Below are 24,404 nucleotides of genomic sequence, written 5' to 3'. Positions count from 1 at the left end.
CACATAATCAAGCATATAATTGATGTGGATCACTCTCACAAAAATAAGTGTAATAATTGAGTCAATGTGTAAATATAACAAGTCATATTTTCCTGTACTCAATAATTTTCTCCCGGTTTGAGGGTGACTTCACCTTCTTCTAAAACTGTGTGGTGGGCTATCTTTTCTCTTCCATGATAGGATGCATAGGACAACATAAGTCCTTGATAAGAGAGAGAGAGAGAGAGAGAGAGAGAGAGAGAGAGAGAAGTTTGGTGTTTTTGTAGTCTTTGTTTCTAACATTTTGCTATTTTACAGTGAGCAAACAAAAGGAGAGGTAAAGAAGAGAAACACGCTTTCACAAAAATCACAGACAAACATGTTTAATGGAGTCCCAGCTGAGCAGTTGCACCAATTCATAGCATCCTCAAGAACTTCCCTCCCTCTCCCTCTCCCTCTCTCCTCCTTCCCTCCTCCACCATCAAACAATAATATTAATACCTTCCCAGTCCCTGCTGCTACTCCCTTTGACCCCTACAACAATAACAACCCTTTTCATCATCATCATCATCAACTTCTGCAAATTCAACCCCATCAGCTTCATCAGAATAATCAGCTTCTGCAACTGCACCGCCAATCCGTCGCCACCCCCAAAAATCTCGAGGAGAAAGAGGAACTCTCTACTACTGTTTCAAACTCCATAAACAATAATTTGGAGACCGAAGGAGAGAGATCTTCATTGATACCGGCATCATCAGATGTATCAATCATTAGTGATTCTTGGAGTAATGATGAATTGCTTGCACTTCTCAGGATCAGATCTACCATGGAGAATTGGTTCCCTGAGTTCGCTTGGGAACATGTCTCAAGGTAAGCTTATTGACAATTCGTTCATATACTTATCTCCTATATTCGTATGATTATCTTAATTAATTAGTTCATCGATGAACTAGCTAGCTAGGGTTATTTTAAATTCATTTAGACAACTGAGATGGGGATTCGAACTTGAGCTCTTTATATTTGAACGGTTATACCGATGACATTTTATTATAATTAAGTGACGATTAATGCTTCATCAATAGTAATGGAATTAGTAATGGAATTTAAGTCACTGTTTACTCGTGTATGTGAGAGAGAGAGAGTCATATATATTCACTAAACACAAAGATCCCCTCGTACACAATATGTGTGTGTGTGTAATTAAGTTGGATACTAGCTAGCTAGGACTGAATAATAGAGTGAATAAATGCTCTTGCTTATTGATACTGCTGGTTTGGTATATATTTATGGGGGGAAGCAGGAATCTAGCAGAGCTTGGTTTCAAAAGGAGTGCAGAGAAATGCAAAGAGAAGTTTGAAGAAGAAAGCAGATACTTCAACAACATTAACTTCACCAAAAACTACAGTTTTCTCAGTGACCTCGAACAACTCTGTCAAGGTGGTGGTGATGCTCATCAACAAAACGCTGATGATCATCACCGAAACCCTGCTGATCATCAGGAAGCTCCCAAGGATAAAAATAATGAGAAAGAAAAGGTTGAAAAGCCGAGTGATGAGGGAGATCATCAAGACTCAACGAGAAACGAAACAATTGTTGGGGACAGTATCGGTGTGATTAGCACCGAGCCGCTGAACCCTGAGGAGCACAATGAGAAAGAGGTAGTAGTGGAAACTAGACCAAAGAACAATACTAAGAAGAGGAAAAGGCAAAGGAAATTTGAAATGCTCAAGGGTTTCTGTGAGGACATTGTGAACAGGATGATGGCTCGGCAGGAAGCGATGCACAAGCAGCTTCTTGAAGAAATGGTGAAGAGAAACGAGGAGAAGCTTGCGAGGGAAGAAGCATGGAAGAAGCAAGAGACGGATAGGATGAACAAGGAGCTCGAGATTATGGTGAAAGAACAAGCGGTTGCTGGTGATCGACAAGCTACAGTCATTAAGTTCTTGAAGAAGTTCACATCGTCGTCCAGCAATTCTAGTACTTCCACTTCGTCTTTTCCGATTCAAGCACAAAACCCTAATCGTCCTACGTGTCACGATGTTAGTGGCCGAAAAGAACTTGATCATCATCAAGAAAAAGAAAATAACCCAACAACGCCTAGTTCATTAACTGAAAGTACTCTTGCACCGCAAAGCCCTAGCTCAAGTACTCTTGCTCCGACTCCGATTGCCGTTCCAACCATGACCATTTTATCTAGAGCTACTGCTGCTGCTGCTGTTGTCGTCACACCTCCTGAAAACCCTAGTTCTGATGATGTCATCATCAACACTCAAAACCCTAGTTCCATTAGTCATGACAAACAAGACCTCGGAAAGAGATGGCCGAGAGATGAAGTGCTGGCTCTGATAAACTTAAGGTGCAGCCTCTTCAACAATGGGGGCGGCGGCGATCAGGACAAGGACGGAGGAGTCGTGATGAAAGCTCCTCTTTGGGAGAGAATCTCACAAGGGATGTTGGAGATGGGTTACACGAGGAGTGCCAAGAGGTGCAAAGAGAAATGGGAGAACATTAACAAGTACTTTAGAAAAACAAAAGATGTTAACAAGAAGAGGTCACTTGACTCTAGGACTTGTCCTTATTTTCATCAACTAAGCTCTTTGTACAATCAAGGGATACTCGTACCGCCTTCTAATCATGCACCGGAAGACCGTCCCGCTTCGCCGGAAAACCATTCTCTAGGTGATGATGATTCAACTAAGCATGATTAAGGTGAGAAAAACAACAATACGGTGCAGCAAGCACCGCCACCAGCTTTTGATTTTGAATTCTAATTAATTTTAATTTGCATATTTGTGTGTGCATTTTCAATGATAATAATATGTGATACCTTTTTTTTTCTTGTCGATCTTGGTAAAACATGTGGTAGCTAGCTAGCTAGCTAGTACTCTCGGCAGTCGACATGAATTTTATAAATTAATTTCCAATATTTATTATATATTTGATTTATGGCGGATATATGTATGTTTTAAACTTGTTTTGTAGTGAGCACCGACAGATAGATTCAAATCAGGAACCAGATTTTAAATGAGGTCTGCTGTCATTTTGTATTTGCCATATTTACTCTCAATTTGCTACGCGCAGCAGCAGAAGTATCTTTGTTGCTAGCTGTTACTTAAATATACTTTTTTTTTTTTTTTTTTAATTTTTACAAACGATATTATCCACATTAAGAGGTGAGAAAGTAAGTTAAGCCTCACAATGGGCTAACACTAATGTAGTTCAATTCGCCTTTGATAAGAACTGAACCTAAGACTCTCACTTACGAGTAAAAATAAATATCACTAGACCGTAATACTATATGGAAACTTAATTAAAGTTTAAAGAATTAAAAAAATTAATTATAATTTCACCAAAATGATGAAGAGCATGCATGTGAGATAATAAGGATAATCATGTGTTTATAATCCCTATAAGAGCATTCCAGTTGTTACATCTAGCAACGGGAAAAAAACATAAATCAACATATGATTAGTTCATATAAGCTAATTAAGGTTTTGTTTTGGCCAAGGTTAATACATACAAATGTACAATCATACAATAGTTATTTAAGTGTGCTAGGTATATTTTGAACTTTTGGCCAAGGGTTTACAAGGAGCTTAGCAATGACTTATTATGTTCTCGATCCTCATAAAATTTTCTCCCTTATAAGCTGGCTGGGTTTTCTTAATTAGTTTGTAACTTATATTTTCTTTTTGCAAAACAAATTAAAATTTTCCATTTGCATAAAGTTTTCTTTTAATGAGATATGTTTTTACTTACAACTTTAATTTACAATTAATTATGGAACACTGTTTACAATTCACAAAAATTTTATATGTTTACACGGTAGTGATATTCTTTGTTTCTCTCTTTATTTTCGAATTCATGTAATGATCCAGGATGTAATCTAGATCTCGTCATTCATTATTAGCTTATGTAGAGCGCTAAACAAAGAAAACTCTACTGTCTTCCTAACAGGAACTAAACGTAACGTGCGAAATTATAGAAGATCCCTTTTAGATCAAACAATTTCCATGAATTCTTTAGACCAGGCCGATAGGTGGGGCGGATGGGGACAGAGAACAAGAAGAGAGAAGGAAAAAGAGCACACAAAGATTTACAAGTATAGAAGTAGGGGAGATTAGAGCAACAAGGAATGCTTGGACGACGTTTTTATTCTTGGGCTACCTAAGCTCTTTCCACGGGTCCTAAGTAATTTAATTATACGAGTAAAGTCTTAATAGACGGAAGAATTATAGAATACTCCACCTACTAGTGGACTTGCGAGGGGCGTGCCCGATTTGACCGACTTTTGGATAACAAGAAGGCGAGCTTCCTAGTTGCTTGGCCTCTAGTAGGTATCTAGTTCACCACTTTAGGTATCATCACTATGGCTTTCAATTTAAATGGTCTTAATTTTATTCAATCTCTTTTAAGCGCCGCTTTTACGCCGAAAGGAAAATCAGCTTTGCTTTAAGGATAAAAAGTGAACCAACACTGGGATCCCATCAGAGCCACAGTGAAGTGTTGGGACTTGGGATGCAAAGACCTTATATCAATACCAACAGCAATAGATGTAGCAACTGATACGGGAGGTAGTTCGCTCACTCCAAAAGAAAGAATGCTCCTAATTAGAGACCATTTTCTAAAGAACTGATGCTTCCTATGTTTCCTGCTTCTTACTACTTGCCGCACCTGAACTCTCACAGCGGGAAATCATAGTTTTTCTAGTTTCCGCCATTAGTTATTGGTCGAGCCATTGAAATGGAATGAGATAAGAATGTTTAGCGATCTTTTCTCCGATATACAATACACCGGAACATACTAGATTCAATTACGCAAGTGCCTGCCATAATATGTAAATTAGCAAATGAAGGATTACATTAATTATCGTCTTTCATTTGGGGTTTTGGTTTAGAACTACAAATGTATGCAATTGACAGTACAACTGCAAGTCTGCATGACATAATGTTTTCTGCTTGGGAATGGGATCTATCGGAATGCTCCACACAGAGAGAGGCCAGTACTGCCAGTGGTCACCGGTCAGTAAGCAAAAGCCTTGGAGAGGGTGGAAGACGTTGTCGTTTTGTGTCATGTTATCGATAACAAGTCTTTCTCAGAGTCGGAGAGGGGTTCCACCGCACCTTGGACAGCATTGGCAGACAAATGATCCCTGCCACGCGTCAACATCAACTGATGGGTTTGTCCGCACCCTATCCCAGCCTCACCAGTAACCTGCTGACATGGTCAGAGCCTCAGAGGGCCACATCATCCAACGGCTGAGAATCTCAGATGCCAGTAACGCGTTCAGAAATTTATTTTTTTTTGTCAAAAGTGAAGCCTTCAAGATGCAGTTCTTTAAAGAATTAAAGCCAAAAGTCAACACAATCAACTTAGGTATAACTTTGTCGGACTCCCACTCCTCCACCGTGTTTGACTTTTACTTTTTTACGTACGGGTAACTACAAACATGTTGAAAGAGATTGACCCAAACCAAAATTGTTTGCCTTTCATCGCAGAAGGATTTTCATAGCACGACAACAACGTATGTGTTTCATAAAAGTTTGCTTTCTTTGAACAAGCGGGTTGGGTTATGTTAACTCTTATATAATGTTTGTCTTGGAAAAAAACTCTTACATTATGTTACTATGCGTTATGCATGACTGGTTTTGATTTCATGCTAACTGTAAATGTGAGGATTCAGAAAAAAAAAGAAAATGAATTCGGCACATATTTATTTTTTGTACACATCTCTGTTTCTGTACTTTCATTTCAAATAATGCAGAAGAGAGTGAATGAGAAAAATAACAAGAATATTTCGCAAGAAGAATAAGAATTTGCATAAATCATTTTTCTTTAGAAAAAAAAAAGAAAAAAAAAAAAAAAAGGAAAAATGGTGAAAGTCTTTGTGGGGTTGAGCTTTGTTACAACAATTCAAATCGATGGAATTTGGATCGAGCGCTAAGCATTATGCCAACATGTGATCAGTCCAAAATTATCTTGTTAAAGGTAGATCGGCCTTATGCATGGGAATGGGCCTCAAAGATCATTGCACCCACGTTGCATGATACAAGCATGCACAGAAATGTTTTGTTCTTTTGTTTCAGTTATAGGGAATTCGAACTCAAGAACTCTTTCAAAACTATTTGGAGGGGAGAGGGACTTGTGATCGAACTCCCTATAAGCCATTTTTTCTTAACAACTTTTTGACGTGGGACACTTCTTTGCATCCTCACACTGCCCTAGTCTCTACCAAAACAATATACGAAAGCATTATGCAAGGGCGGATCCAGGGGATCCTACTGGTCCCGAGACCCTGTGAAAATTGGAAAACATAGAGAGAAGGTCGCCTGAGGCCCTGTGACCATCTGGTATCGGAGGCGGAAGAATTCGACATGCTTTGGCAAGTGATGCTCAAGAGACATATTGGGACAAGCCTTGCCAGAACACCTTGGTAGGTAAACTTGACATCATGCATTGGAAACTGTCGACAGAACTAGAAAAATAACAAAATCCCTACCAATTACTCAACTAAATTTCTCGATGAAAAAACTAAAAGTTTTGGGCGATGGGCGCGTTTGAATCTTTTACATTGGGACTCCATGTGGTTAGAGTTCTGATACAGTAGTTTGTAAATTCATTTTCTCCAGTTCTACTGCTACCCAACATGCATGCAAGTAACAAATGTCAACTATGGTAGCTCGTTTTCAACATCATAGGGCATTCACAAGTCCTCCTCATGTCCACCCAACATATGTCAATCTAAAATTCAACACACACACGGTACTCTCTCTCTCTCTCTCTCTCTCTCTCTCTCTCTCTCTCTCTCTCTCTCTCTCTCTCTCTCTCTCTCTCTCTCTCTCCCCCCAACAAAGGTCAGTTGATGGAGAAAAAACTTTGGAACGGCTGCCTGTTGGAGCAACTCTTACATCGAATGCTACCAACATGAGGTTGAGCGAGACTAAAATAGAAAGAATCTCATGCTTTCGTGAAGATTGCTTTATAGATGACGTGGCACAAGTTTTCCTCCGCATATAGGGCAGCTTCCAACTTAACAACAAACCCCTCGTCGTCGTGTACACGGAAGGCCTGAAATCTGGAGGTTTTCTGCAGTAAAAACGGTGCCTGTTGCACCTCACGAGTCGGAAATAAAGTTAGAGGGGTTCATGTGCGTACGTGTTTTCACGAGAAAAGGCATTGCTTCCTTCACGAGCTATACCACTGCTTTAATTTGCACGATATATAATAGAGGTTACATGAGAAAAGGCATTACTTCCTTTTTTTTTTTTCCTTTTTTTTTTTTCAAATGTTATTATTAAGATGAGAGGTAGAAGCGAATAAAACTATTACAATAATTTAAAAGAGTCTAAAGTTTCGAACTCATGACATATGGATGAAAATTTAACACTCATCGACTAAGAGATTGGACAACATGCATGCATGCTATGTACTTGAAAAACCGTGACCAACCAAAAAATCAATTTGTAATAACAAGAATTATACCTATTTTTGTATATTTTTCTAGGTTTTTGGTATAAGAGAAATAGTCATGCGTGAACGGAACAACCCTAGCTAACGTGTCTGGTTTATTAAAAACCTTGAATGCAGAATTGCAGATCGAAAGAAGGCAGGCAGACAACAAATGTTGGAGTAACTATTATTTAAATTGTACTATTAGTATTAGATTAGTATTAGTTAGTGATCTCAAAATATCACCTCGTCAATTACTTTTTAAAACAAATACATAAATTTCAAACAAAATCCGATGCTTAAGCTGTACAATTAGTATTAGATTAGTATTGGTTAGTGATCTCGACTCAGCGAGTCTTTTCTTATGTGATGAACTGTTGACACTGGTCTTACATTTTGTCTATGTACAGTAAGGAGAAGAGGAGGAAAAGGGGGGGGGGGGGCGCTTAGCAGGATGACATGAGATGTGTGGGATTCACTGTCCTCTCACATTTGACGAATTTTTAAGCTTAGCACGTGGACAACACAAATCAATTGACATGAAGAAAGAGGGCTTAGCATGATGAGGATTGTAACAATAGATATGTGAGATTCACTCTCAACACGTCCACTCATGTTTGGCAAATTTTCAAGCATGTAGACAACACAAATCTAGTGACGTGGAGCACGTGTGACCATTGAGCTTCACATATGAGACAACATGCTATGATATTTATGAATAAAGTTAGGATTCCACTATAAAATTAATTGGCAAACACATACAAGATCTCTCATTTCTTTGAGATAAAATCCACTCTAAACAAAGTCGCACAAATAATCGTGATGATATCTTAATTCAATAAATTTGCATCTAATCATATATTGGCGTGTCGTCATATATGTCAAAACCACTAAAAAAAATAAAAAATAAAAAATAAAAAATAAATAAAATGTTGGTGCGTGGATGAACATGAGTCAAAGAACTCAAGATCAATCAAACCTAACGACGACGTTGGATCCCAAAGTTACCGGAATTATTTATTATACAAGTCAATTCATGAACGTGCTCGCAGCACGTCTACCGGAGGTTGAAAATTTTGAGGGGTAGTTTGGTCATTTGGGGAATACCAGCGGCCGAATGGTAAGCTTCGTGATTGGTGCGGATCGATTGGGCGACGAGAGATGCTGCGGGACCCCCACGCTCCTTCTCTTAGTCGGTCTTCTTGCATGAATCCGGATCCTTGCTGGATCCTCACTATATTCTTTTTATGAGGATTATGAAGATCTGTAAATTTTATATGTTCATTGTATGTTGTACGGTTATAAATTATTTTAAATATTTTTATTTAAAATTAAATACAAAAAAAATCTGACAAAAACTAAACGCAAAATGTACGATGAACAAACACAATTTACGGATCTTCAGAATTCTCACCAAAAGAATCCGGAAACAATCCTATTGGTTCTTTCATCCCCCACAAAAACATATAATAAATATTAAAAAAAGAGAAAATTGGAGTAACAATCTCTGAATTCTAACTGTAGCCTTGGTTCATCATGAACCGTTCAAGAACTAAAAATTCATGAATATTGATTCCTGAACTTGTTATAATGTACATCAATGATCATTTTGGTTAATTCTGTTAGAATTTCTATCCATTTTTATCCCTATAAACCCTTTATTTTGAATGAAAGTTATAACATAGCTAGTCAAAGGATCCTTATTCCGCATTATAATAAGTTAAGGGATTAATACTCACGAATTTTTAATTCATGATTAAAACTCCAATTGAGCTAAAGTTGAGCAACCAATGCTCCAATTACATCTTAAAAACCCTAAAATGATTATTTTCACTTCTTTTTGCATAATTTTTCCTCTTAATAATTTTTTTCAATTAAAAAGGAAAATGATATATATAAAACGAGTTTACAGTCGCCGTTATATTTTGGTTTAATAATCTAATATTATGCATAACATTATATTATGAATCATTACATCGTGTAATAGTATACTTGTTTCATATAAGTTGTTCTTCAAAAAAGTCGTCTAATTATGTTATGGTATGATGTTTGATAAGATGGTTTTGTAAAGTCCGAATGCCATCCAATTTGCAAAATTTCCAACAGAAAGAAACCTGCAATAAGTGATTCACATGAGAGTTTGCTCGTGATTGCGTTAACAACGCCTAGAAATAAGTTGATGTTGATTTATGAGTATGGATAATTGGTAATGATTATGGATAAGTTTATTTGCTAAGTGATTGTTTTATCAGAAATTGAAGAATAAAGTGTGACTCTTTATGAATTTTCTGTCACTCAATTTTTTTGCACAATATTTTATAAAATTGTTGAAATTAACGTTAAACTGTGAAGTGGCAAAACATGTCTTATTCAAGATAAAGGAGTTGAACATTATTCTTTGAATATCAGTTAAATTTATTTTGTATCCTAACGTCCCTCACAAAAGTTAATGTATCCTCATTTCCCGCCATTCTTGTAACCGTTACTTGTAATACATACATATGCGAGTGATAAAACATGTCTTATTCAAGATAAGGAGTTGAACATTATTCTTTGAATATTAGTTAAATTTATTTTTGACAAAACAATATTGTACACTACTCCGACCTATGAGAAAGAGTGTCCTAACTCACATCTCAAAATAACATATAACAATCTCTCAACTAATTGACTCACTAACATTTACAAAACCTATAACACAAAATGTCCCAACTCACATCTCAAACAAACAAATAACAATTTCTTGACTAATTGACTCAACTCATATTTACAAAACCTATAAGAAAGAATGTCCCAACTCACATCTCGAAAAAAACAGATAATAATATCTCGATAACTCACGTCTCGAAAAAAAACAGATAATAATATCTCGATTTTCTTAATAATAAAAATTAAAAAAGTAAAGAAAAGTCTGCAAAGTCCGAAAAGATTCAATAAAGCCGTGACAAAATGGGTGGGGGCCATGTTCATCCTCCCAGCTTCCCAGCCTCCCCTCGGACCCACACCCGGTCCTCTTTTGTTTGTCGGTGTCTCCTCCTCCTCGTGCCATGTAGAGTGCAGCCTGCAGGGTTTACTTCACTTCTCTCCTTTTCACAATACTAAACAAATGAGACTTTAAAATTATATTAATTTAATTATGAGCTCGTTTGAATGTGTTTTTAAAATGACTGAAAGTGTTTTTAGTACAAATATTTGTGAAACCAATTTTTAGTAAAAATACAAGTAAATTATGAAAAAGTGATTCCTAAAAAAAGCATATAACAGGTGCTTCTTACAGAAAACATTTCAAATGCTTTTGAAACTCCAAAACATTTTCTCTAAAAACGCTTTCAGTCATTTTAAAAGCACATTCAAACGAGCCATATATTAATTGTCTTGTTTAACACTTAATCTCATAAATCTCTCTTTGTCTCTCTTGAAATAAAATTTTCAATATACCAGAAACACAAATACTTTAAACGTAATAAAACAATGTATTATAACACTTATTAATTGAGTTCTGTATCCGGCACACTGAAATTTTTTTCATCCCTCTGAGTTTCTCTAACTCTGATTAATTTGCTTATTATTTTATTAGATAGCAATTTAGCAATGTAGTCTCTCTCTCTCTCTCTCTCTCTCTCTTAATTCTTAAGAACTTGACAGTTTGTCTATTGGGAAGACGAGAGTAAAAACCCAAATGGGCGAATGGGGGAAAGAACTACTGCAACTTCCTCTGCAGCTTCTTCTTCTTCTTCTTCTTGCTTTTCTGCTCCCTGCTCTACTGGTCCAGTGACGACGTCGTTTTCAGCTCATTCTCCCCTGCCGCCAGCCAAAATGTCTCCTCCCTCACCTGCATTGTGATCTCTTCGATCCAACTCACTCACTCTACATTGAGGTCTTCCAAATCTCCCTATCCTCTTTCTCTCTCTAGCTTAAATTCTCTGACTTTTCTTTTTCTTTGACATTAAAGTTCAAATTTTGACTTGGGTTTTTAGTTTTGAGTTGCATTTTCCATTTTCTTAGAAGCAATTTGATTACTTTTTATTCCTTTTGACTCAGTTTTTCTCTCTCTCTCTCTCTCTGTACTTAGTTTTTACTGTGTATATTACATTGTTTGATTGCTGAGAAAGTGTGGGAAAGCAAGAGAAAATATAATGTGCAATTCATGGTTTTTCTTACTATTGGGATCTGGTTTGAGCCTAAAATTGACCATTTGGCTGAGCTAATTCGATAATTTGGACACAAAGTTCAAATTTTTGTGCATCTGTTTGCTAAAATGTTTATGTAATTTCATCTGCTTTATACCGCATTCGATTTTCTACAATAAAGAACCGGGCTTTCATCTAAAAAGAAACAGAATTTGGGATTGTCTGACTTGAATTTTGTGTTGTAAGTAGTTAATAGGGTAACTATGGTTTGGTCACATTTTGCTTTCAAGGGTTTATCAATTTGCTTGAGTGATAAATGTAGTATTGTTTTTGTTTTGGATTTACTTAGTTTATTTCTCAAGCAAGAAAAAAAAAAAAAAGAAATGCGATTTTTCCGAGCGATGCAAGTCTTGAGTGACTGCTACACATATGGTGTAGCTTTCCCTTGATGCTGAGTTGCTACGTTGAATTCGTGTTAAAGTACATTCCAAGAATCGAATAGAATTGTTTTAGCTATTGTAAATGTATATGAGATTAAAACCATTTTGTTCTTCATTCAGTGAAGATAAGTTTTGAGTCTACAACATGGAGCAATATGAAGTTCTTGAGCAAATCGGTAAAGGGGCTTTCGGTTCTGCGCTTCTTGTCAGGCATAAGCATGAAAAGAAGAAGTAAGACTGGAATTTACTTTTCCTTTTTCTTTCCCTGTATCCATGGTTACTTTCATGGGAACATGCACTGTTCAACTATTCCTCATGACAATGTTATCCAAATTTTGAGAGTTGCTCTTAACTTTGAATCTTTGATATATAAAGGTACGTGTTGAAAAAGATTCGTCTTGCTCGCCAGACTGATAGATCGCGGAGATCTGCACATCAGGAGGTTAGTATACTTTTTTGATGTTTTAGTGTGCTGATAATCTTCCATTTCTTTTCGACCTCAATTGATAATCTTCCATATACAATATATCTCATTCATCTTCTACACGACTTTACTAAAGAAAACATAGAAAGAAAAGAAATGATGGAGTATGCTGCAGGCTTTATTATATATATTGGATACCTCCAGATTTACAACTTTCCTTGTTTGTGTAGATGGAGCTCATTTCCAAGTTCAAAAATCCATTTATTGTGGAGTACAAAGATTCTTGGGTGGAAAAGGTACATTTGCCCGCAACTGTTTCTAGTGTAATTGTGCTCAGTGGTGCACTTTTCCTTTTCTCTGTATCTAGTGTAATTTTATTAATTCCCGGGTGGATACTTTGGAGTTATGGTAGCCTAGCGAGTTGCGATGGCCTAAACTTGGTTCATACTCCTTGTTTTCAGGGTTGCTATGTGTGCATTATCATTGGTTATTGCGCAGGAGGGGACATGTAAGTTTTGTATCGTGCTGAAACTTTGATATTTTTGCTTTGACTTAAAGGCTTGCATATTGTCGGCCAGGCCACTTATTCTGTGTATCTGTGCGGTACAGGGCTGAAGCTATAAAAAAGGCCAATGGTCTTCTTTTCCCCGAAGAGGTTTGAATTTGTTTTAATTCTTCTTCTTCACTTTGTTTCCTCCTGCAGAATTTTTTTTCTTAAAAGACATTCCTTGCAGAGTCGCTTTTTTCGGCTCCTATCATCTAATATGGGAATTAACTTTTTCAGAAGCTCTGTAAGTGGCTTGTCCAACTTCTGATGGCGCTAGACTACTTGCACAGGAATCATATTCTTCATCGCGATGTCAAGGTTAGTGACATTTATCCTCCTGTGCACGTTGAAAAGATGTATGTTGCTATGTCCTTTCAAATTCCCCGAAGCTAATTTGTATTAATAGTGATCCTTGATTGTTTCAGTGTTCTAATATATTCTTGACAAAAGATCAAGACATACGCCTTGGTAAGTGATCCTATATTCTTCTATAGTTCTCCATAAGCGGAGTGTAATTTTTCTGACAACAATTGATGAACGTTGGAGCAGGTGACTTTGGACTTGCCAAAATGTTGACTTCAGATGATCTTGCCTCTTCGGTAAGAAACTGTGGTTCTCTTCTGAAGTTCATATTCACAACATCTTGAAGATCTATAGTAAGAATCATTATCTCTGACCCAGGTTGTCGGAACTCCTAGCTATATGTGTCCTGAGCTTCTTGCTGATATACCTTATGGTTCAAAATCAGATATTTGGTCTTTGGGTAAGCACCGAGTGTGTGCGAATTTTTTCATTGTTGATTATTTTTCTTTTCTAGTTGCAATATGTATTGTACTAAACATATTTCGTCCAGGATGCTGTATCTATGAAATGACTTCTCATAGGGCTGCATTTAAAGCGTTTGTAAGTTTTGTAACTCATAATCTGTTTCTGTTGTTTGTGTTTCCTCAATCTGCTTCTTGTTTAAGAAAATGTTTTATGTTCCTCCGCATTTATAAATTGTTTCCTTTTTCTTTCGCATGTTATTTTTTTTTTTACGTATTTATTTGCTGTTTCTTTAACAGGATATACAAGCACTGATTAACAAAATTAACAGGTCCATAGTGGCTCCCCTTCCCACAAAGTACACTGGTGCATTGTGAGTCCTTATTTATTTTGTTTGATTCTTTGTGGCTATTCAACGTTGATTGCATGTTTAGCGCCCTTCCTTACTTTGTATGATCATCATAAATTTCCGCGACATTTGGAATTGTGTAAGGATGTTCAAGTAACCAAACAAACAGATGCTTTAATAACCTGATTTTCTGTTACCTCGTGTTTCTAGTTGGATGTGATTAAGTTACCTTTCATAGTAAATATTGTTTCTAATCACTTTCTGTATTTCTTTTTTCAGCCGAAGCCTTATTAAAAGCATGCTTCGGAAAAACCCAGAACTCAGGCCAAGTGTACGTATAATTCTTCTCTAGTGTAAATGCGTCTACGGATAGACATACTAGGATAATAGTCAAACATGACAGATTTACAAAGTTGCTTATGGATTCGTTGTGCAAAATCTCTCTTCGGTGCAATGTCCAATGCACCTTGTTAAGATGTGCCACAAGCTGGTGCAGTCTGGTTTTATTTTACTGACAATCATTTTGTAATTTCCGCTTATGAACTCAAATGCACTGTACCCAATACCTGTTGAATACACATTGTCAATTCATTGTTGCCTGGTATGACTTTGGTTTCTTATAATCTTCATGAAAGCACAATATTCCTTTAGAATCAGATTCCTCAGAATTGTGACAATTCACATCTTTCAAACGTTTCATCTCACTTGAAGTGTTTTCTGTTGTGGCAGGCTGCTGAGCTGCTTGCTCACCCAGTCCTTCAGCCTCATGTTCAAAAGGTTCATCTCAAACTCAATAACCCCAGACATGGAACTTTAGCGGTCAACTGGCCTGATACTGGTTACTTGAAGAAGACAAGGTTTTCAGAGCCAGAAGCAGTTCCTTTCTCCACTCGCCGTTACCAGGACAAGCGGCATACATTCAGCAATGATAGGACTTTAAATCCTAGTATATCTGGAGGTGAGCAAGATTCTGTAAGCTCTACCCAAGAAATGCATGGCAGGCCAAAATATCTGAATCGAGAATTGGCAGGACATTCTGTTGGTGGCACTGGCGCCTATAGAAAAGCAGCCATACGCAAGCAGCCAATTGCTTCCAAAACTTCAAATATCATTAACAGTCGAGTTACTCCAGCAAAAGCTTCTGCCACTCCCAAGAGATTTATGGAGCCAAAGAATCGTGCATCGGTAAGATCTCTCTCACTCTCTCAAACCAAAAGTGCAAGTTTATCTCAAACAAACTATAGCTGCATAAAAGCACTAGCCGTACTTTTGCATAATATTTTAGTTTCTAAACGGCTAGTGTTTGCTAATCTATAAGTTTAAGTTTATAAAATTCATCTTTCCAGCTTCCTGTTTCACGCGCTCCGCAGAAGACAGTGAGTACAACTCGCAGAGCATCATTGCCATTAACAAGAGCTGCAACTCAACGGTCCCCTTTCTGGCCCAATGTTGGTGTTCTTCACTGTATTAAATCTCCCGACGTTTCTGTCAATTCCCCTCGAATTGACAGGATAGCTGAATTCCCATTAGCCTCGTATGAAGAACAATTATACGAAGAACAGTTTCTGCCTATCCATAGAAACTCATCGCCCTCAGTGCAAGGTTCGTCTGGTTCCCCCCACTCTGGTGACCGTTCAACGATGAAGGACAAATGCACCGTTCAGATAAGCGACAGAGCCTCTCGCAAACTTAGTTTCACAGGTGCATGGAAGGGAATTGAACCTGGCATGTTCAAAGCTGCACCAGACAATCAAAGCGATGAATGTTCGGATCAAAACGCAACTGCTGGAGCATCAAGCCGGACCTCATCAAACACGCGCCGCCAGCATTTTGACACCTCATCATTCCAGCAAAGGGCCGAAGCTTTAGAAGGGCTGCTCGAATTCAGTGCAAGATTGCTCCAGAACGAACGATATGACGAGCTTGGGGTGTTGCTGAAGCCTTTTGGGCCAGGGAAGGTCTCTCCTAGGGAAACTGCAATTTGGTTGACTAAAAGCATCAAGCAAAATAATGTCGACCAGGATGATCAATTACAATGAGCGGTTGCAACATGTATTATATTTATTTCCAACTCGATTAGTTTTGGTAGTCACGAGTTTTCGGTTTTCATTCTTCTCAAGAGGAATTAGGCTCCTAGGTAGATCCTAATTTTGCAGGTTATGATCTCAGAAAAGGAATTGATTATCACCATGAATTCAACTTAGTTTGTATAACTGCGGTGTCTTAATAGAATCTCTCTCTCTCTCTCTCTCTCTCTCTCTCTCTCTCTCTCTCTCAAGAAATGGTTCAAAATTTTTCAAAAGATGGTATTTGAAATTGGCACTGAACTTCATGAACAAGTACAATTAGTTATTAGTATCTTTCATAGGAAAGTTCTTTCTGAGTAATGAAAATGCATGCTACGAAAATTCTAGAGTACATCAATGTGCGTTGAAGAATCTATCAGATTTTAGCGGGTGGACTTGAGCCGCATAAAACGTTTGGCGTTTGCATTTTAATATACATTGATGTGTAGGACTCTGCAAGCTCTATATAGGTCTGGAAGAGCTCTTCAGCATCCCTTTCTGTTAGTACAAGTTCACATGGGGCTGCAAATCAAATGGTCGACGAAATTAGACAGATACGAAAAAGGCAGAAATCAACAATAAAAACCTGCAGAACTCAGTTCGTTAAGCTAAAGTTTTACCTCATACGCAGCAAGAGATTCATGATAGTAGGAATGGACAGTACTCGGGCTACCGGAGGCATGCTTGTTGTCCTCGAACAATCTTCTTGATCTGTAGAGCTTAACAAACCAGGGATCCTGGTTTTTCTGACCATCGGGTTTAAACTCTGTGGATGAACGTTTCAGCACTTGATAGTCCATGGCAACAAGTGTGGCATCCACTTCTGTTTGCTTGCTTCTATTCTTCAAGCTTGCTTCAGGCCTTTGCTTTGGTTCACTCTGTGACCTAGCTTTCGCCTTTGAAGATTTCGTGTTGGTCATGTAATTTGGCTTGAATGCAGAGTTCTCATCATCTGTGTAATCTTGGTCTTGATGAGTGAAGGGGTGTCTTGTTGGTTTTGGTTTGGATGCAGAAGGATAATTCCAGGGACTATTTGCTGTTGCAAAAGAGAAATCCTCGTAGTGATGCCTGTTTGAGATGGAAAGACGATCAGAATAGATTTTTGAATGGCCATGTTCAAACCTCCCTGCACCTTGTGAATGATTAAGGTGTCCACTCGTGCTTTTTGCAACTCGTTGAACATCATTCGGGTTCAAATCTATTGAGTTCTGCATAAACAAGACCACATTGTAAGCTTGGTACATTTTAGGGACCTGAGCTGGATTGTGTGTTATTAATCACTACATGTTCGGTTGATCGGAAAATGCTTTCTTGAGGAGCTCAGCTTTCGAAACCCGAGTGATTTATCAAGCTCAATTGGGTTTATGATGCAATATTCACTTGGGTTTCGTAAGCTGAGATTAATCTAAGCAAAAACTAGCACAGATAGCACGAACAGGAAACATTTCAGATTGGAGGAGACTTGCCCTATGAACTCCATTGTCCTGAGGGTGGCCTCTTTGAATGATCAACTGCTTTTTATTAGCTAGCCGTGCTTCTTCCGCCATCTGAATTCGCTTAATCCGCGCTCTAACCTGGATAGCCATCAACGCCTGCATCTGAATTAACGTAGCAGTTGTTTGTTTCCTCACAATGTGACCTCTTATCAGTGCTTGCAACTTCACCAAACCCTTCAAGGCATGTAAAGCCTTCCTTGCCTACAACAACAGAAGCGATATGACTACGAAAATAGATAGATTTCGAGTTCAAAATCTTATGACATGTTTACTAATCTGTAATTAGGCGAAGATGAATTGAATTCACGAGGAGTCAGAATCCGGGATTCCCATTAAAAGTTGTTTACTAAATTATTTGGAATCGGGTTAGGAACGATCCTGAAACTAACCAGTTATAGATTAGTGAACATGACACAATGTTTTGGATGGAAATTCGTACCAAATGCGAACGGAAGGCAGCTTGAATCCTTGTAGCTGCAGCGTTTTCGACATCTCTTGGTGTCACTGCACGATTCTTCTGAGCCTTGAGTGGCAACTTAGTGATGTCAATTGAATCAACAGATTTTGTAAACATGTGGGATGCCTCTTTGCCTGCCAACTTCCCAAAGCTCCACCTTCTCTTCACTTTCGGCGTCCCCGGATGCTTCACCTCCGCCCTGGCAGAAATGGTAAGCAAAAACTCATTCGAAACGTTAGTTTTCGGAACATCGTTAATCTTTTTCTCTTGCTTTCCGACCAAGAAATTTATAATCCATCTGCTTGCCTTTCCCATCTTCAACTGTCACTAAAAGTTTATAGCACCACAGGAAAACTACATAGTTACACTTTATATAGAGGAGTATAAACATAGTTACACACACACATATGCATACATATATGTACGATGATCTTACTTGCGTAACTAAAATATGATCTGCATGGCTTTTTCTCAAAGTGCTTTTCTGGCATGGTCATCTTTGTGCTGATTATTTAATCACTTCGGCCTGCAGAGGTTGCTCTTAGAAAGCCATTTGTCACCCTCATATGGTATTTAAAGTGAAAATAAATAAATAAATAAACTGCTTAGAATTTTAGGAGGAAGCTGCATCAAATCAAGGCATCAATGGACTTATTAATCCCTAATTTCCTTTTTACTTGGTGATAAATAAAGCATCTTTTTTATCTCTTAAAAATTTCATAAAACGGACTTTCTAGAGACTCATAATAACCAATCTTCACATGAATTGCTAAGGATCTATTAAGTCCAACGTTGATTCCTTTAGACGTGTCAATGGGGCAAATGTGTCCATAATAACTATGGTGGATATCTCGTATACGAAAACTAGCAATTCGCCCTGTCAATCCTCCAGGGCCCATACCTCTTACCTCTTCGTGTTACTGGTCACAATGATGAGTGACCCAACTAATCACCTTTTTATAAACTTCCAAATTTAGAACTTTAGAAAGTGATAACTACACGGTTTTTTCTCTCCCAATGAATTTGTGTATAATTTTGTTTCTTGTTTTCTACTTGTCGAATGCTTCTTCAAGGACTTCCAAGTTACATGTTTTTAATGAAAGCACTTTGTGTACAAACGCTTATGAGTATAAGTGTTACAAAAGCAGTCTCAAACGAGCCTTATACCCCATTAGGCCGTCATTGACTGCTTTCCGGACCGGCCAATGCAGCATTTCTTTAGGGGGTCAGGGATTGCTGACATAACACCTTCCACAAATCTTGAAAGACTTGGAACTTGCCCAGAAAGTTTCTCATACGTTCTGTATAGATCATGAAACCATGCAACTATGTAAAACTCAACAATTTCGGTCAAAATACTAAACTCATCCGACATTGAATTGCCGAAAGCATTCAAACAGATTATTGCTAATAACCAGAACAGAAGCAGTAGATCTAATTTTCATCGCTTCGTCGTCAACACGCTGACTTCATGAACACAAATATTAGCTCTCTTCTGAATTCAGTAAACGCTAGTGGTCCGATAACAAAAGATCTCCTACCTCGCAAGCATAACTCCGTCTGCATAAGAAACATGAAATCATATCAAACAAGAAAAAAAAATTGAGAACCGGCAAAACTAAGCGAGCAGAGGCATGGAACCTAGTGAATGCTGCATGCCTTTCTTTCTAGAGGCCAGGTCTCAAGTTTATTTAAAAAACGCAGATTGTTTTGGTGCACGCGAGAGGTAAACTATTTCAAAGCTAGATTCACAACCTATTAACCAAATCTCCTGAAAGAAATTAGGAAACTTTAACGAAAAGCTTCTGGTACTGTTCATTTTAACAAAAAATTACATTTTTACACTAAAAAGTCAATCATGATACTATTTATTTTACCTTTTATTTTATCCTTATCGTTAAGATTCAAAGTTTTCAAACTTTTTTCATTAGTTTTCTTAAAAAAGTATCATCCGCAAAGTGGAAATACGAATTTAGCAGGGAAGTAAAATGCTAGGAGCCGAAAGAAAAAGATCAACCTTCAATTATCTGAGCTTCTCCTTCGCACTGCTCTTTCTTGCAGATTCCTTCACTCGCTCAATATAACCTTCAATTGGAGGAGTCAGAGTTTCCATGAACCGGTTTACTGGGAACGGAGTAAGATCTCAATCTCCACATCAACCAAACCTAGTGATACCAAATCCAAACCAGGAGTTCCAATAACTGTTGGTTTTTCTGGGATGCCCAATTTTCCCTCGTCTTTCTTCAGCATCTCAATCTCACGCTGTCGCTCTATGCTAATAAGTCCCATCTTCTCTGGCATTATTGACGTTTTCTTTGTACCAGTGGTAACCACCTAACAGGCGTGGGGGCATTTAAGCATGAATCATACAACTTTTCCGCCGGACTTATGTGACCTCCTCCACCTTTAGCGGCAGGGGCTGCGGTTCCGCTTTTTACAGTTATCTTTGACCGCTTTAGTGGCCCTGCAGTTTTTGTCTTTGATTTACCCTTTGCCGTCCCACTTACAGAGCATCTCTAGGGTTTAGGGTTTAGGGTTTTAGGGTTTTAGGGTTTAGGGTTTTAGGGTTTAGGGTTTAGGGTTTAGGGTTTAGGGTTTAGGCTTGAAGAAGACTCAATGAAAGACGTCACATGTTTAAGAGCAATCCCTTAACTTTAATCAAATTAGAGTAATAGTCTTTTAATCAAAAAATTGTTATCATTGGTCCCTCAACTCATAAAAACGTATAGTTATGGTCATTTTCGTCAACTTCGTCAGAATTTTGTCAAAATGAGTTATGTTCGAAGGATTATTTCTACAAATTCTGTTCTAAAAATCCCCACGCTAGCGCCATTTAGGCGCTAGGTGAGTGGTCACCGTCCCTATTACTGCCTAGGCGTTTGAAAATTTAGAAAAGACGCCTAGACCTTCTGAGGTGCCCGCCTAGCCCGTCCAGACACGCCTAGACGCCCCGCCTAGGTTCCAATTCACTTAGACAGAAAATAAATAACTATCATTTTGCATTATTATTTTTTTAATAAATTGTAAAAAACTTATTGAATACTAAAATGAACACAAATTATATGTTTGTTCCCCATATTTTCATTATGTTTCAATACTTCATAATATATATGTCATTCTATTTTGTAATTGATGATTTAATTATATATATTTTAAGTATAAAATAAAAGTGAAATAAAACAATCCGTAATCAAATTACAGGAAATGAATCAGAAAATAAAAAAGATTTGAACTTTCAACCATCAGAACCAAATCTTTAATCCATTCAAACTATTATTAATTATTATTATTATTATTTTATCCAATATAGGAAGAAAAGGAGAGAGATACGTACCTGTTAGCTTGATTAAATCAGCAGAATAGCAACGGACTGAGGATCATTAAATCAGCAGAATAGCAACGGACTGAGGATCAATTTTTTATTATGATGGAAATATGAATGGTATACTATATGTTTTTATATAAGTGGTGAAAAATTTTATTTTTTAAGTTATTAACTTTTTAATACACATATCTCACTATTTATATAATAACACGTGGTGTATCATCTTATTTACCAATTACACTAAAAAATCTCTCCAGACCGAAGAGTGAGAGAGGAGGAGAGAGATGGGAAGAAAAGGGTTCGAAGGTTTAAGCGAACGATGAGAAATGATAGACGGGTGTTGGATTACGGGTTAGAATTTGGGTGGGTTAAAGTTGGGCTTGGCCTGCTTAGGTATGATGATCTTCTCCAAGTAGGCCTCACATATGGGCCCAAAAGTGGGTCGAGCACAAAACTGAAAAATGAAGTTTTTGTTTCTTAAAGATTAATCCCTTGATTAATAGGTATACTTGCGAGTGGTTCTAAAATTGCTAAAAGCGCTTATAAATATGTTTGACAATAAATTTAAAAAATTCTTATTCGTTTTATAAATGTTTTTTTGTAAAACCAAGTACAGTTCCAACTTTTTCTTTCAAAGCACTTCTACTAAAAGTTCTCATGAACTAAAGTACTTTCGAACGGGCTACATTAATTTGATCCAAAATAGTTTCATAGCAAATTAGTTGTATAACTTAACTAAGCTTTATATTCTCGAATTGAAAGAAAGAAAGTTAACACTCGTTAGGAAATGTATTTAAAATGATTGAAATAACTGCATTAAGTTGGTCTAAATTAATTAAATGCATATTAATAAACTAACAAAATAGCTTTCGTATGTGAGAGAGAGATTATGAATAACTGGATCTATCGTTTTGTATATTCATCTCTCATCGTAGATATAAAAAAAATACATCACCAGCTCCACACAAGAATCTCTTTAGTTGTTGAGAACATGCGGTTCAATTAATTAGCATAATCTCATGCTTATTGAAATCATAAACCTAAACTCCACTAATGAGCAAAAAATTAAATATATGGTTTGGTTTATAAAATGGTGTGTTTGACTTCTGATTTCATCTTCTTCTCATTGTTTTCTTCTATATTCTTGTTAAGCGAAATGCTAAAGGGACTGTATAAAAGTAGGACTCTCTGTCATTTCATAGTTTAATATCAATTATTGTGCAAGTGTTATAAAATATTGTGTCATACAATTTAACGTGTCAATTATTGTACAAATATTATAAAATATTACGTAAAAATTATAAAGTAGCACAAAGTTCATAGAAAATCTCACGTGAGAGTGTTCTTAACATTTCTCTTCTTGTTAACATCATTGAACTATTTTTTTCGAAAAGATTTAATAAATATGGACTATGGTTTTAAATAAACTCAATTATATTAATTTAGTTATTTCATATTCAACCACCCCAAATAAAAAAGAGAACCAATCATAAAATATAAAGAATAAAAGAGAAAGGAAGAATATCCAACGGAGACGTCAAGACGACAACATTCGAAACCTAATCCTCTAACATGTTTTTAACTTGCAGCACACTTTTATTTTTGTGGGAGAAGAGTTCTCGCTCTTCTTAATTCCTCTGCTATTCTCTTTTTTCCTATTTAAATTATTAGGATTAAGATATATTAAATTTTATATTGATTTTTTTAAAGAAAATAAGATAAAAATAAAGTATAAGAGGAGGAGAGGGCAGAGAATGAGAGAGAAGATGATGAGAATATGACGGTAGAAAATCCTGCTTTATTTTTGTGATTGCAAAATTTTCCAATTATGAGAAAACCAACATATTAATATGATTTTCTTTGAGTCATCTTTTCCATTTTTTTTCTTCCATGGAAAGTATAAATGTAGTATAATATTTTAGTAGATAAAATGTTGAGTTTTATCCATGCATCTCGAGTTCGAACTCTTATATTTTCTAAATTATTATAATAGTTTCGAACTCACTAATTCACTTTAATAATAAAAATTCTCTCTGTAGTTGGCATCTTCTTTTTGTTTTGGCTTAAACATTTGGAAAAGGACAATACTTGAGTACTTAAGAGTAGCTAATTTACTGACTATCTTATATGGCCCACTAACATTTTAACACCTGTACTATGAGAATATTACCATCCTATCTTGCTAACCAAACATCCGTCACTCCCCTTAAACCTAGTACCAAACATCATCCTTCTTCCTCCCCTTCCAAACGGCCATGGCATATCTGTCGACGTCAACCCCACCGACCCAATGCCAGTACCTCCTCTAATCTGACGCCTTCCTCGTCGACCCAACCAACCCATCCCTATATCTCGCCGCCGTTGACCTTCCTTCGTAACACCCATATCTAACCAATAGAATCTGACCGGCAAAGAGGAATGAAGGGGGGCCGCCGTCGAAGAGAGGGTTTGCGGTGGGTTCTCCGGCGAACAGAGGGGCTGGGGTAGTCCAGGTCGTCGGAGAAGAGATAGGTGGAGTTGGGGTCGCCGGAAAAGTAAGAGATTGGGGGCGGTCTCACAAAAGAAGAGAAGGGATGGGGGTTGGGCTCCCCTGAGAAGAAAGAGGTATGGGGTGGACTCGCCGGAGAAGTGAGGAATTGATGGTTCATGGTTGGTCTCACCGGCGAAGAGGGAGGAAGGAGGGGGAGTTTCTGCGCATAGGCAAGAAGGGAGAGACGATGACAGTGTTTGGTTGTGAAGATGGAAGATGGATAATGTTTGGTTACGAAGATAGTAGAAGTTTGGGAGGAATTTTTTTGACAGGTGTTAAAGTTTTAGTGGGCCACGTATAATGGTGACTGAATTGATTATCCTTTGAAAAATGCTTCCTCTTTTGTGGTCGTTGTTTGATTAAGAATTTATTAGACGGCTTAATTAAGGAGAAATGTTGACTTTGTGGACGCTCAAAGCTTCTGCCCCCATCGTGTCACTCTTCTAG

At 37.3% G+C, this 24,404-nt stretch overlaps 4 protein-coding genes across 6 annotated transcripts; 2 read left to right on the top strand and 2 right to left on the bottom strand.

The window, feature by feature from the left end:
- Positions 1 to 226: 226 nt before the first annotated feature.
- On the top strand, positions 227 to 2,816 carry LOC137745245 (trihelix transcription factor GTL2-like). Its single transcript, XM_068485162.1, has 2 exons — positions 227 to 849; positions 1,280 to 2,816. The coding sequence occupies exons 1-2, from the start codon at positions 359 to 361 to the stop codon at positions 2,685 to 2,687; spliced, it is 1,899 nt and encodes a 632-aa protein (XP_068341263.1). The 5' UTR covers positions 227 to 358; the 3' UTR covers positions 2,688 to 2,816.
- Positions 2,817 to 11,037: 8,221 nt separating this feature from the next.
- Positions 11,038 to 16,333, top strand: LOC137745355 (serine/threonine-protein kinase Nek3-like). Of its 3 annotated transcripts, XM_068485301.1 has the most exons (16): positions 11,038 to 11,305; positions 12,119 to 12,229; positions 12,374 to 12,440; positions 12,653 to 12,718; positions 12,884 to 12,930; positions 13,032 to 13,077; positions 13,207 to 13,287; positions 13,395 to 13,437; positions 13,519 to 13,568; positions 13,651 to 13,732; positions 13,823 to 13,872; positions 14,034 to 14,107; positions 14,363 to 14,414; positions 14,813 to 15,041; positions 15,114 to 15,268; positions 15,430 to 16,333. In XM_068485301.1, exons 2-16 carry the CDS (start codon positions 12,144 to 12,146, stop codon positions 16,120 to 16,122), a joined length of 1,821 nt encoding a protein of 606 aa, XP_068341402.1. In that variant the 5' UTR covers positions 11,038 to 11,305; positions 12,119 to 12,143; the 3' UTR covers positions 16,123 to 16,333. The 3 variants fall into 3 exon arrangements, with proteins under 3 accessions (XP_068341402.1, XP_068341401.1, XP_068341400.1); XM_068485300.1 differs by having other exon boundaries at positions 14,813 to 15,268; positions 15,454 to 16,333; XM_068485299.1 differs by having other exon boundaries at positions 14,813 to 15,268.
- Positions 16,334 to 16,650: 317 nt separating this feature from the next.
- Positions 16,651 to 18,417, bottom strand: LOC137745431 (protein IQ-DOMAIN 19-like). The gene is made up of 4 exons (XM_068485396.1): positions 18,085 to 18,417; positions 17,586 to 17,846; positions 16,770 to 17,357; positions 16,651 to 16,671 (listed from the first exon to the last, which is right to left on the bottom strand). The coding sequence occupies exons 1-4, from the start codon at positions 18,415 to 18,417 to the stop codon at positions 16,651 to 16,653; spliced, it is 1,203 nt and encodes a 400-aa protein (XP_068341497.1).
- Positions 18,418 to 19,273: 856 nt separating this feature from the next.
- Positions 19,274 to 20,403, bottom strand: LOC137745430 (uncharacterized). The gene is made up of 2 exons (XM_068485395.1): positions 20,228 to 20,403; positions 19,274 to 19,403 (listed from the first exon to the last, which is right to left on the bottom strand). Exons 1-2 carry the CDS (start codon positions 20,401 to 20,403, stop codon positions 19,274 to 19,276), a joined length of 306 nt encoding a protein of 101 aa, XP_068341496.1.
- Positions 20,404 to 24,404: the final 4,001 nt, after the last annotated feature.

This window comes from Pyrus communis, chromosome 9, assembly GCF_963583255.1.
Source record: "Pyrus communis chromosome 9, drPyrComm1.1, whole genome shotgun sequence".
In the NCBI taxonomy this organism is placed as follows: domain Eukaryota; kingdom Viridiplantae; phylum Streptophyta; class Magnoliopsida; order Rosales; family Rosaceae; genus Pyrus; species Pyrus communis.
The sequence above is the reverse complement of the archived record's forward strand: the minus strand, read 5'-3'. Positions and strand labels throughout refer to the sequence as shown.